The sequence below is a fragment of the Hyaena hyaena genome, unplaced genomic scaffold, assembly GCF_003009895.1.
Source record: "Hyaena hyaena isolate Hyena2069 unplaced genomic scaffold, ASM300989v1 scaffold_112, whole genome shotgun sequence".
Taxonomy (NCBI): Eukaryota; Metazoa; Chordata; class Mammalia; order Carnivora; family Hyaenidae; genus Hyaena; species Hyaena hyaena.
In genome coordinates, this window is record NW_024080744.1 from 2,943,792 (window position 1) to 2,957,788 (window position 13,997).

At 41.0% G+C, this 13,997-nt stretch overlaps 1 protein-coding gene across 4 annotated transcripts in view; it reads left to right on the forward strand.

The window, feature by feature from the left end:
* FNDC3B (fibronectin type III domain containing 3B) overlaps positions 1-13,997 on the forward strand; it is a 356,123-nt gene that overhangs the window by 267,172 nt on the left and 74,954 nt on the right. For all 4 annotated transcript variants that reach the window (XM_039236525.1, XM_039236526.1, XM_039236528.1 and 1 more), the window contains exons 10-11: positions 6,416-6,554; positions 10,053-10,106. In XM_039236525.1, coding sequence (XP_039092456.1) covers positions 6,416-6,554; positions 10,053-10,106 — 193 coding nt within the window. The remainder of the gene's footprint in view (positions 1-6,415; positions 6,555-10,052; positions 10,107-13,997) is intronic.

Below are 13,997 nucleotides of genomic sequence, written 5' to 3' on the forward strand. Positions count from 1 at the left end.
ACAAGATTGGTTCATCGGTTCTTTCACTGCCATGTCTTAGGAACATCTTGAACTTCTGGGCAGATACAAAGGAATAATTAATGAACTCCCTGAGAGGAATAGGAACATGAGGCTTTGGATCTAGACTTTGTCCTGACACATTGGGGCCCCTTGTGACATGCATGACACATGGGACACAACACAACAGCCTAAGGCACCACCATCATTTGGTCTCTTTCTCTGATTGCCAGGGAGATAGAAAATCCTCCCTCTCTTCCAGAGCAAGCTCGTTTAGTGTTAATAAAAATGTCTACAGTCCAGATTTTACTTTTTTTCCTATCTCGCCCACAGTTCATATAGATCATTCAATCTCTTGCTTCATACAGTCTTTCATGTTTCAAGCTAGAGAAGAATCAAAATCCTTCTAGTGCCTGCTTAGATTAGCTTCCTCTGCCTGGAATAGCTTTGGTGAGGCAGCGTGACACGTAGTGGACACAGCTTGGAATTGGAGTTAATGGCTCAGTCACTTGCTGAGGGGATGTGCTTAGGCAAGGCATTTAATCTTAAATGGCCTTGCTTTCTTGTTTCTTATAAAATGAGAATAATAATGATACCAGCTTCAGGAAGATGGTGTGAGAACAAACAAAGTGTACACAAACCTATTATAAATCTGGGAAATGTATAAATGTTTTTGTTTATCTTGTTTTGTTTGTCCAAAGTCGCTGCTGTATTTCCACACTCTGATGATAAAAACGACTACATGATGCAGGTCCTTTGAACCTGTGTATAGTTTGACCATATCACTTACTGTTTTATTGGGATAAATCTATACAGTACTTGGCACTGACAAAAGGGGAGCAAAATCTCTTTTTCTGATGCAGTTGAGTTAATGTTCTCAAAGTCTTAGTTCCAGGAATGTCAGCTTCTATCAAACACAGTAGCCTCAAACATAATGTGAAATTTAACAGTCACCTATAAGACCTCAAAAGGCTGTGTGGAATTCATTTTCTCAGTCGTTTCCATAATAGAAGCTGTGAAAGAATTCCATTACTGTACAACCGCAAAACGAACAATTATAGTCATTGCCATTTTTATTTATTCATGCATTACCAATTTAGAAAGTGTCTCCCTGGTGGGAGTCTGGAAAGCCAAGGATGGAAACAATGAGATATTTCTTTCAGCATTTCCAACCAGGTTACCTTCTTCCAGTTCTTAATATTGCACACTTTGATGAAGGCCTGCAGAAGTCTCCGTTCAAATCACGCTTCAGTACAGTGAAAGGTTTCTTTCTCAGATCATACACTAAAGTCCCATCTGTGGCTTCCGTTCCTACCATTTCTTGCTGCCTTTGATTTTGTGACTGATTCTGTCCCCTTCATTCTGTTGGTTCCCTATCTTTTTTCAGTGCTTCTTCCCATTTTCTCCCTAATGTTAGTGAGTACTGTTTGACATCACCCATCAGATATACAGACCTTTTCTTAAGAGCAGTGTCTCAGTCGTGGATGCTGTCCTTGTATGTCTGGTGCTTAGCATCAATTCCTGGGCAAGCCAGCTCGTGACTTCTTGCCTCCACCCCACTGCGATTGGGAGTCCTTTACTAAGAGACGAGAGCGGCATCCTTGAGACAGTGCTACACGTCACATGGCTGTGGCTGATCAGACTGGCACTTGACATGCCACTTAAGCCAAATTCCACATAGAAAATCGTATACTGAGACATTTTAGGTTTAAAATCCTTTTCTTCTCTTTTGCTTTGAATTTTTGTGTTTCATTTCTACACAAGTGACTATTCAACAATTTTTTTTTTCTCCTGATGATTGAAGCAAGTAATACTCCTCCATTACGTTGATTTGAAAAATTGAGGTGTAGGGTCTTGGGTTAGACTCTTATCAAAGTCATCAGTTTTATATTTGTCACCAAGTGCTAGCACAAATTGCTTTTTTTTTTTTCATTTTAATGTTGATTGAAAGTTTAAAGGGAATCAATTTGTAATTACCAAAGTGTATTTATTTAGTGCTTCCATATGGACCATTATACTATTTATTGTATAAAGCCACCAATACAAAATCTTGTTTGTGTGTGTGAGAGAGACAGAGAGAGGGATTGTGTGTGTGTGGTTGTGTGTTGAAGAAGAGGGAGAAATGAGAAAAATTCAGTACTTACATACATCATACGTACTTAAATAACTGTTTTGTAATATTTATATGTAAGTCTATAAACTTATACAGAAACATTTATATTCATTTAGCTATATGAATATTTATACATACGCAAAAATACCTACTTGGTATTTTAATTGGTAGTTATAGAATTAGAATTAGTACTGGCATTGAAATAACCATTTTATTTGGGAGTCAAGAATTTATATTTTCATCAGTAGTAGAATAATCAGGAATTTGAGTGAAGGAATGGACAGCAATTTCATGAAATTTGAAGCAGTTTTCCAGTCATTGGCATTAACAGTTTGGCAAAGAAGTTGTCCAGAAATGATATCATGTAATAACATTTCTCAGAAAAATTATGTGATGAAACATTTCCAAAAATATGGTTGACCATCTCAGTACAGAATTATGAAATAGGTGTTATTGACTAACACTGGCTCCTACTATGTTACAGATGTGCTGGAGGAAATTGGAGGCAAATTTCTGAAATTCTTGGAGCACCTGTTTCATAAGCATTTAGTCAGTATTTAAGCTGAAACAAATGTGAAAACGTAACAGCAGATTAATCATATCATTAGAAAAATATATCCTTCTTCACTGTGATAAATGCAAAAGGAACTGAACTGTTTGCTGATTTATTTAACCTAAGAAACTATTCCTACTCCTCTGATCTTCATATCGTGTGATGGTATTTAGAGAAGACACATTGCCATCGTATGAAAAGCATTATTGCAACATTCTTGAAAATAAAACCCCATCTCCAGAGGCTTTTCTGTAAAAGTTACTGGTAAAAACAGAGCTGGTGGTTATGACGATTAGTTGCTGTCTATTTACTGAACAACTTTAACCGATAAAATCATGGGATACTTAGATATTATGTCAAATTTTACATACTGTATACGGCACATTTACATGCCGTATAAAATGGATCTTGTTTCCTTTGTGGACAGAGTTTTATGAGTGGGGAGCACTGATCCCTAATTTCAACTGTAACATTCTTTCGGTTGAAAGACTACCAGACAAGTTATTCCTTATGGCCCAGACAGCGTCGTATCTCCAACGTCCTCAAATTTTTACTTTTGCCCCCAGGATCTTCTGTTCCTCCCAGCAATGGTCATCCTCCCAAGCTGCCTACTAGGAGCCTGTGTCACTCCTGTTTCTCTAGACTGCTAAGTATGGATTCATGACTCCCAAGAATCTCATTAAAGAATGAACTTGACAGAGTCCAGATCTCCCCCAGATAACTAACTGCAGTCTGCCAGATCCTTCATAGGCCCTGTTCCTGCCTCATTTCCTCTGCTCTATTGTCCACCTAGATTTTTGATGCTGTTTTTGTGAACATTTAGTACCCAGTCTACCTGAGTATCGTCTGAATAAGCAAATGCCCAGTGATTATAAAGTGAAACCTACTAGGAAGCTAAGTGGGGGAAGAGCTGGGTAAAAGGCAGCTGAGAAACAAACTTACTGCCAGGGGGACAGTAGGAAACGGGAGGATTCTGAACTGGGTAACACCTGCCCTGTCTGAAGGGGGACTGTTCTCACCTTTATCTGAGTACTACCAGGCAGGTATGCGGCTGTGTTGCTAGAACTTCTAATTTTTAAGAGAAACCAGAGATTCGTTTTTCTAAATGAGAGAGCTCCAGAAGTTATTGTAAGTGTTGGCTTAACCTTTAACCTTCCATTTCAGAAAATTTCAGATAAAGTCAAAAGTGGAGAGTAATTGGGGCGCCTGGGTGGCTCAGTCAATTAAGCGTCCAACTTCAGCTCAGGTCATGATCTCACAGTTCATGGGTTTGAGCCCCAGGTCGGGCTCTGTGCTGACAGCTCAGAGCCTGGAGCCTGCTTCAGATTCTGTGTCTCCCTCTCTCTGTGCCCCTCCCCCACTCTCACTGTGTCTCTCTCCCTCTCTCTCAAAAATAAACATGAAAAAAATTTTTTTTAAGTGGACAGTATTTGATGGATTTGCATATACTCATCACCCAGCTTCTTACTTCCTTGCTGCCCCTCCCTCTTCCTCCAGCCCCCTCAGCGATACTGAAGTACAGTTCAGACACCATCATGTTTCATCTATGAACCACATTACCATCATCACATGCCCATCCAAAATAAGCAAAAATGATGACATTTCTTAACGTCTTTAAAATTCAGGGACTGTTTCCATTTCCTCAACTGTCCTAAAAATGAAGGTTTTGTTTCTTCACTTTGTTGTAATTGAAATACAGACATGGCCTGACTCTTCTGTTTGGTTGGTGTCTCATAAATTTCTTTTAATCTCTAGGTTTCACCTCCCTTTCTTTTTTGTCCTCTTGCAGTTTATGAATTGGAATAACTTTTTTGTCCTATAGAATTTTCTGCAGTGTGAATTAGGCTGATTGCAACCCTGTAGTTTTACTTAATATATTCTCTCTGTGTTTCCTATATAATGGTAAAGAGGCTTAATCAGACACAGATTCACTTTTTCTGGCAAGGATTTTGTAGATTGTGACATTATCTTTCATTAGGAATGTATAACATCTGCTTGTCTCTTTTTCTACTGACCATTGACCATGTCCTTCCGTTCATGCATAGGTGGCGGAGATATTTTAACTTACTCTGTTTTTTCCCTCTCTCCCACACACAGCTTGGGCCAAATGTAACCCATGAGCCACCAGCTGGAGAATCCAACTGATCTATTAAGGTTTAGGCAGGAATCCTGCCCATGTCTGGAATATTCTGTGATTCATGTTAAGTAATTTACTCCTAGTGAGCCTTTCCTAATACATGGAAATGATCTTGCTAAATCTACCATTTCCTTTTATATTATCATGTTCCTACATCCAGGGAACGCAAAAGGGAACATGTGTTTTCATCAAGTTGGGTGAAGAGCATCCTAGGAAGTGTATTTGTTTGAATCGGATGTTGTGGTGTCCTCCCCTAAGACAAGTCGAATATCCAGTAATCTGTACCTAACCTTTTCGGGTGGCTAATAGGCATTAGTACTTTTAACTTGCATGACCTCTATAAATTCTTTGTGATACACCTTGAGGAGAAGGGACTTTGCAAATCACACACCTAATTAGGTCCTGTTTTCCATACCGTCGTTATCTTTAGCTGTTGTTTATGTTCATTGAGTAGAGTGAGGGGAGGTAAAGTGTGGGTGCTCAGGGAAGCATAACTGCGGGATGAGTAGGGACAGTAGGCAGTAGAGAACAGCAGTTAGATTTACATGGCTGCATTCAGTTGCGGTAACTCTCTAGCCTTGGAGCTCCGGGAAGTTTACTTCCCCTCTGGATTCTGAGTTTTCTTCTGTCTTTAATGGGACCTCACAAATTAAGGGCTTGCGGTATTTGCCAGCTCTGAATAGCTTCAATCCTTGCATCTATTTAGGCAGCAAAAGTTTCTTTGTTGTCTTTTAAAAAGCGTAGGTTTTCAAGTTGAGATTTTTTTTAATGCCGAATATTTTAAAAAATGGAAAAATAAAAAGGAAGATGATAAAAATCAACATAGCTCTATTTTAGGCTATTTGAAAGAAGTATAGTTTTATAATAGCACATTATGTGCTTTTTTCTTCATAGCTTCTCTGGAGAAATCAGACCCATATGTTGGGTGTTGAGCCAGGCATTTTAATGTGCAGAGTACACATCTTTAATCTCGGCGCCAGGTGCAAAAGTGAAATGTTCACATGGATAAACTGTACCTGAACATTGTTTTTGTTGAGTTAGAGATGCACTAGGCAGTAACAAGCACGTTTCTGTGTGTGGACCATCTATATTTCTCCTAAATATCTGCAGTGTTATAAACAGTTTAAAGATGTTATCTATTCTACTCTGTTGTTTATACTTCTTCTCCAGTTTGTGGACTCTTATCACTACTTCTTGTCCCTTTTCAGCCAACCCTTAACTCTCCTTTCAGTCTTCTTCCAGACAAAGTCAACTGAAGAACGGTTGATGGGTTTAAAATGGATATTTGAAGACCACTTTGGGGAGAAGGATGTTTTCTTAGGCAGCATATTCTTTCCCAGTCTGTAGACCCAGCCTATCTTGATTGGGGCTGAGGGTTCTGACAATTAACGGAAGGAGAGAATGAGGTGAGGCACATAACCTGCTGGGATGATTATCCTCTGGAGATGGTGGCCATAGTTCGGTCAGGACAACCAGTAGATAAGAAAGAGAGTCATGGTATGCACTACCTAAATTCCATTTCGCTATATAAAAAGGCCTGGGGCAAAGCGCAGATAAAAACCCTGGTCATCTGTGACGGGCCACTGCCACTGACTATTTGTCTGTTTGTTTTCAGGGTATATGCCATGTACAATTCCGTAAAGGGATCCTGCTCCGAGCCAGTTAGCTTCACCACCCACAGCTGCGCACCTGAATGTCCCTTCCCACCTAAGCTGGCACACAGGAGCAAAAGTTCACTAACCTTGCAATGGAAGGTGGGTAGCTCAAAGTGTCGGGAACAATGTGAAATCTAGCCATTGGAAACATTTTATTTAGCATTATTCGAGTTTTGTGATGGTGTTAGATTTCCTACATGGTAACTATGTAAAACAAATTATTATGATATCCAAAGTTGGTATGTCTATAAAAATTGAGCAGAGCGGTGGGAAATTGAACTGTAAAAAAGTTTGAGCTCTCAGGGCACCTGGGTGCCTCGGTCATTTAGGCACCTAACTCTTGCTTTTGGCTTAGGTCATGATCTCACAGTTCGTGAGTTTGAGCCTCACGTCAGCCCCTACACTGATAGTACAGAGACTGCTTGGAATATTCTCTCTTTCTCTGTCTGTCTGTCTGTCTCTCTCTCTCTCCCTCTCTCTCTCTCAAAAAATAAATAAATAAACTTAAAGAAATTTTAGCTTTCTTTGCAGGGATAAATCTCTTAGGATCAGGACCAATACCTTATAGGTGATATCAGTACTTAAAAGATAACTGAATTTCATCACTTTTTTAAGTTTATTTATTTTGAAAACAAGAGAGTGGGGGAGGGGCAGAGAGAAATGAAGAGAGAATCTCAAGCAAACTCTGAGCCCAATGCAAAGCTTGATCCCACAAACCGTGAGAATGACCTGAGCCACCCAGGCACTCCTGAATTTCATCACTTTCTCATGGTTTACTTCATTTCAAGAAACATTTGAGGATTTTAGTTAGAAGTTTTCATAAAGAAAGATTTAGAGAAAAGTTAAGTTTTTGGCTCCATTGGCTTCTTTCAGTGGTGACTCTGAAATGTTGGATATTTAAAATGGTCTAGACTGTTTAGTGTTCTTAACCACATTAAGACTTACTCATTTTTACTAATTAGGCCTTAGATCTATCAGGATTATCAATTTTTTAAGTCTAAATTATATAGTGGTTTCCATAAAATACAGTTTATTGGCTACAAATCGCTCCTGCCAAAGAGAAGTCCTTAAAGTGTATCATTAGCTTATTAGTCACAGTTATGTGTTTGCAAGAAAACAGTAGATTCTGTTATCAATATCCATAGTAATTATTTCTCTGTGTTTATATGTTCTTTAAATGTTTATATTTGAGGAGCAGAAAGGACAGAGAGAAAGAGGGACAGAGGATCCAAAGCGGGCTCTGTGCTGACAGTAGAGAGCCCAATGAGAAGCTAGCACTCACAAACCGTGAGATCATGATCTAAGCCAAAGTCGGACACTTAACCGACTGAGCCACCCAGGCACCCCACTCTGTTTATATTTTAAAATACAGCTTAAGATGTGATGTTTTTAGAGGTAGAGATAAAGATTTGTGGTGTTTGGGGAATATGCTAATATATAAAAGAAATAAGATGTTTAGGGAAGCCTATTATTGGTAAAGATACATTTTGTCCTTTGGTTTGTAGACCAGGAGGTTGAATCTATCCAGGGCATCCATAAAAGCCATTGAGAATAGTGGTTAGCAATAAAGCACGGGCTTCTGGAGACTCCTCTCGTGTGAGCTATGTTCTCATAGGCACTGGCCAGCATGGAGTATGTTACTTGGCAAAGCAAAAGCTTAGACTGGCTTAGAATCTGAACTATTTTATTTTCCTTCCTGGCTTCCAGGGATAATCCAGGTCAGTGATTCCCTACCTTTTCCGAGTCGTAACACTCAACTAACCGGTCATCATTGTTTCAGTCCTTAGAAACAGACATTTTAAAACATGTTCTCTATTTGCACATACACATACATAAGCATATCTTTTTTAGAGGGAAGAATTAAAATTCATTTTGTTTGGAAAAATATAGGAAATCTTAAGATTACCAGAGGGACCCCGGGGTCTTAAAAACATAAAGTTGGGAATCACTGATCCATATTCTACTTAAAACCTGGATGAAATTCAGGTCTTTGGCGGACCAGCATCTTCAAGAAAAAGTTTACTTATTAGGAAAATATTTCACATTTTCTTTCTCCCTTGATTTACTTTAATTATAAATCAGAGATTTATATTAAGAGAGTTCAAGATCTAACTTCTTATCAGTCAGCAGTAGGATATTGGGCAACACAAAAACCAAAGTCGGTGTTCCCACCCTCAAGGAATTGAGAACTCAGTGGCTGGGCAGGATATATATCATTGAAGAAACTACTGAAAGAACCGTTTCTCTAGCAAAATTTGTAAATATCATGAATGTAGTTCTTCTCTTAGAAATGTGTTCTCATCTAAAACTTTGATTGTGTCTGTTACTAAGAACTTCAAATGTATTCCTGTCTACCAAATTGAGCCCACAAAAGCCTGAAATTACGATTCAGTAGAATATACAGCATTCCTGTGATATCTGGGTTTGAGACTCAGAGATTATCTGACTCAGAAGATGAAAGGAGGAGGAAGGAAGGAAAAGGAGGGAGAACAGTCTCTTTATAAATTTAACTAATATTTACTGAGCCCTTGTTGCTGTTTTAGTATTAGCAAAAAATGAAACAACAGCTATTGTTTACTGAGTGCTTCTTCAGTACCCGGTAGTTGAGGAGGTGATTGATACATATTCTCCCAATTACTTGTCACGTCCATTTATTCTTGGAACAAGGCATTAAACAATGATATTAAGGGACTAACAAAAGACCACACATGACAAACAGCCCAGCCGGGCTTTTAGTGTAGCCCCTGTGACCCGGCCACCCTTTACTAGGGACAGGACAGTGCCGTTTGTGTAGCTCATGCTCTTTCTTGGGGAAGGGGCCAGGCCCAGACACATCTGTGCAATGGGAGAGTGGTCTGCTCTTCCTTCTTGTTGCCTGCTCCCCGCAGCACCCACTTCTGGCAGGCAAAGCACTCTTCTAAGTTCTCCGCTTCCCTTCCCATTGTCCACACCCATTTCTCAGTGCAGAAGATCTCAGCATGCTTTTAAAAGGACAGCAAATGATGAAACTTCTTTTTGCTAACATGTGAAGGGCTAATTGCTCTTGGTAATCTCTCTGGGGATCTCATCATTTTTCCTCATTTTTTTTTAAAGGGAAATCTCAGTGGCACAGAAGGCTCTCTAATCTTAAGCACTTAAAAGAAGAAAAAAAAAACTGTAGGGAGGAAGTTACAAAAATACAGACTCTTGACCCTGAACCTAGCTGGGTCAGATTTACCCACCAGACTCCAAGCAACATCTGAGTTTCTCAGCTTCCTTTTTAATCCTTCTCTTCCTAAAGTGCTTCTTGAAAGTTTGATCCCCAGAGGTAGTAGGGCACCCTGTGGGTGTAAAGGTAGAGGTGGCAGGGAAAGCAGGTTTGGCTCTTTGTGTGGGACACGATTTATTATTGGTGGGGGCTTTCTCTGCAGTTGAATCGTATTAAAATTCATTTGTGATAATGTTTCCCAAGGAAACTCAGGAGCCACCCGGGTTATCCCTCTGAGGGGAGTGCACAAGACTAGCACAGAGACTGTATTTGAATCAAGTGGACAGCTCCTAAGTGTTGTCTGTGGACACCTTTCTCTCATCTCACTTTACTGTTTTTCTTCTTTTCAGGCACCAATTGACAATGGTTCAAAAATCACCAACTACCTTTTAGAATGGGATGAGGTAAGCATATTTTCATATCCATCCATCTAAACCACCATTGCAAAAATAAAATTGCTGACCAAATACCATTTTATTCTTTTTTAAGATGTGCTAAACACATGGGGGAAGAAAAGAACGTAAACAGAGAAAAATTTAAACCTGAGTATGGACTGTGGAAAAGGAGGGCAGACTAAAGAAGCATCATGAATTGTATTAGATTGCATTAAATGTATTTACTTGCCTTATTTGCAAGAATTGCTACTGAAAGAAAAGACAGGGTCTTATTTCTTATGGAGTCCCTAGTGCCTAGCCAGCCATCAATTAGTATTAGGAATAGACTGCTCTCTTATCTTGACTGCTTAGGGCCATTCTGCAGAGATGGTTTTGATAAGGTAACCCACACTGTGGCTTAGGAAGCATAACCGGTTTCTCCTTTCTGAAGCCATGGATGTACGTTGATGTTGCACCATTGGGTGTTCTCTGTGGGACAGTTGGAGCCATGCCTGGAGGTCTCCCTCTACCAGGGGCATGTGTGATCACCCTGTGGACTAGACCATCCTGTGACAGGCGACCTCCTTGCTGTTTCTGTCACCAGAGGCCGTAGGGTGGTATCCGTGGTGAAGTTTCCTTATTCTCAAGGCCACTCTGTGCTGAACGGTTACCCTATGCATTTCTGGCCTTGCGAACACCACCCACACAATCTTAGGCAGGAAATACTGGATGCAGAAAGAAGCCTTTTGTTTCTAAAAAGGGACTGTGCTTATTATCCCTGTAGTTGTTAGTTCTGTTCATTCATTTACCCTTGCTCTATTCTGTCGGTGACTGAACAAACAGCTGAAGGATTTACGAATAGGAAATGGTGGAATTGGTGGGGGAGAAATGCAAGTTAATAGTCTTTGTGACTTAAATTCAGGGGGGGTTTAAGGATTCAGAATACAGGCTTAGGCAAAAAGTGACTTGTCGAGTGTGGAAAAAGTATTTTCACCAAATCTAGAACGAAAATGGACAAAACTCGCACGATGAAATTTTGATGTGAAAAAGGGGGCCCTTCATCGCTTCCTGCAGAAGCCTGTTTTCCCATCTGGATTGCATCTGAAAGCTGGAGCTCCTTGTTAGCGAAGACAACGATCTATTGTTCTAGGGATCCTTGTGAACAGTTCTTATGTGCAGATTGGTGAAATCTCAGACTTGACCAGGATATTTTTACAGATTAGGTGGGTTTCATTGTAAGGTGGTTTGATGGCAAAGTGAAGCCACCCCCATAGTCCTTGTGGAAAGAGGTTTTTATAGGCAGTGCAGAAGGTTGGAAAGGAGCCTGGCTGACCTGTGAGCACAGGGCCACACCTTGCCATCTCCCCTTCTTCCTCAAGGACGAGTGAGTGTTGACTGAAGGTGTGTGTGTGTGTGTGTTTTTAAGTGTCTGTTGTTGTGTCGCACTGACCTGCCTGATGCTTTTTCTCCTGTCTTGAGGTTTTTATATCAAGATAGAATTTACCACTAAAGAGGAGGCATTTTTCATCTCTGATCTCTCCTAGCTGTGTGTCTGTGTGTGTGCGTCCTATGTTTTTTGGTTTGTTTTGTTTTTTGGGGTTTTTTGTTTGTTTGTTTGTTTGTTTGTTTGTTTTTGCTGCTTCGGACCATGGCCTGATAAGCGAAGTAAGGTCAGACAATTCGAGTTTGGATGGAAACCTCCAAGGAAAACCCAGGTGCTGCAGGAAATGGTAATGGTGACTCAGTTGTTGGCCTTCTTCCCTTTGAATTTGGATTGAAAGTGTCCTGGCAGGATGCTTGGAGGAAATAAGCTACAGCCTCAGATGAAATGGAGAAGCTTTGTCTAATGACCATTTCTAATCAGGGGTACCCACTATAGATTCGCGACCACACAATGTTAAATCGCTTCTTTTTTTGCCTTCTCCTGCCTCTCCACTGCTTGCTCTCTTCCCATCCTCTCCTTGTGCCCATCTTAATTCTTCAGGCTTTGTCCTTCCTCTTCATTTGTATTCTGTGGCTTCATATTCACCTTCTAGAAAGACTTCTGGAGCCTAAACTCTCTGAAGTGCTCCCTGGCCTTTAAGTCCCATGAGCTCCCTGAAAGGAGAGTTTAGTCGAAAGAACACCACGATTATGGGCTGTGGATTCTATTCCAGGTTTTATATGGGCAGCTTGACCTCTCCAGTCTTCATTTTACCTACCAGCTCATGTATATGTACATCATTGACACTCCCTCAAAACTCCTTATTTAGGATTGTCCCTTCTGATAAAGGTGTATTTTAGGATCCTTTTCACTGTTGTTTGTTTATTAAATAGTTGAGCATTTGTGGAGCAGACCCCCATTGTCTCCACACTGTGTACTGTCCCTTGAGGGATGTGTGACATAGGGAAGCTCTCTTACCCTGAGAGCTGAAAGACCTCAAGTAATGCTATCCTCCTGTACTTTTTAAACAGACATAAATAAAACAAACTTAACCGCTTGCTTCTCAAACTTTTCCATCCTGTAGCTTATTTGCTTTATATTCTGGCTCTCTCCTTCTCAGTCCCTCCAACAAAGACTTTAAAATGGTGTCATTGGGTTTCCTGGCAGTGAGAATAGAAGCAATAGTAACCCATTCATTCCTGCCTGTTCTGTCACTTCAGAAGTCAAGTTTCTGACAGAACAGTCTAACAGTCTGTGTTTCTAAAATCAGGGCTAGCTCAGGGATCCGTAGCCCCCTTGAGGCAGCTCACTTAGGTTGGTGTTCCCATCCCCACATTCCCATGCTACTCATGACTTCGTGGAGGAAGAAAATCAGACGCACAGAAAATAACATCTGACTTGCAGGAAGTGTGAGCACGTGAAGCCTTGAGTATCCCTTCGGATACTTCTGCTGGTAGTCTCTGGAGTGAGGTACGCCTGGTACCAGGGACTGTTTCCAGAATCTGCCCCTTGTGGTGTATGGTGAGGCAGGAGAATGGGAGGGGTGTCCCCCGCCACACATAACACCCAACTCTTCTCCCAGGACATCTGTCCCAGCCGTACACCCATTGCCTCTCTGTCATCCAAGGCGCTGTTGAAACACATTTCAAGGGCAAAAGACAGTAAGGTGCACAAAGGAGCAATCCCCACCTGAGAAGGGGACTCATACCCCTCAGAGGCTCCAAGAAGGTTGTGTTCAGGGGTAGCGCTCTGCCCCATTTCTGCTCTGACACCTGCACTGGGAGTCACAGCTTGGAATGAGATGGCCCCATCCGTGTTAGTGCCACCCCACCACCCATGTCTGGGTGGCCCCTTGTTTCTTTTATAGGTACGTTGCAGCACTGGTTAGAGTTTCCAGGTTACTTTATTCTTCTTTCAATTTTTAATTACCAATAAAACTATTAGTGTAAAATTTTGGAAATGATAGTAAAATAAGAACACAGAGCATCAAGTCGTGCTGTCCGGTTTCTTAGACAAAGACATTGACTAATGTCAGAGCAGCAGCAGAGAGGCCCGTGAGCACCTGACCTGTATTTCTGCCAGGGCCCGGAATGCTGTGCCTAGTTGCTGTTGGGAAGAGCCAGTAGTAAATCAATAGCTAACTGCTGCTGGTCTCTAAGGGCAGGTGTAGCCCTAATGGGGAACAGGAAACAGAAACCTGTTACAGCTCAGGGAGAAGGTGATCCTCTTTCTCTCCCCTCAATTCATTGTCTTCAGTGTTGCAGCACTCTTCCGCAGAATTCACTTGGAAATTACTCACCAATTGTTCTGCCAGAAGTTAGCTGCCTACTTTTCTCTGTTCCTGACTGTAACTAGACAGTCTCTTGAGTTTTAAGTCAGGGTGGCAAGTAACTCTGACTGGGAGGTGGTAATGAGCCACCGAAAATGGACCACACAGGTGTCATTGGCTTTTCAGCTGTGGCCATCAGGTTTGATCTTCCTCTGAGACAGAGCAGTTT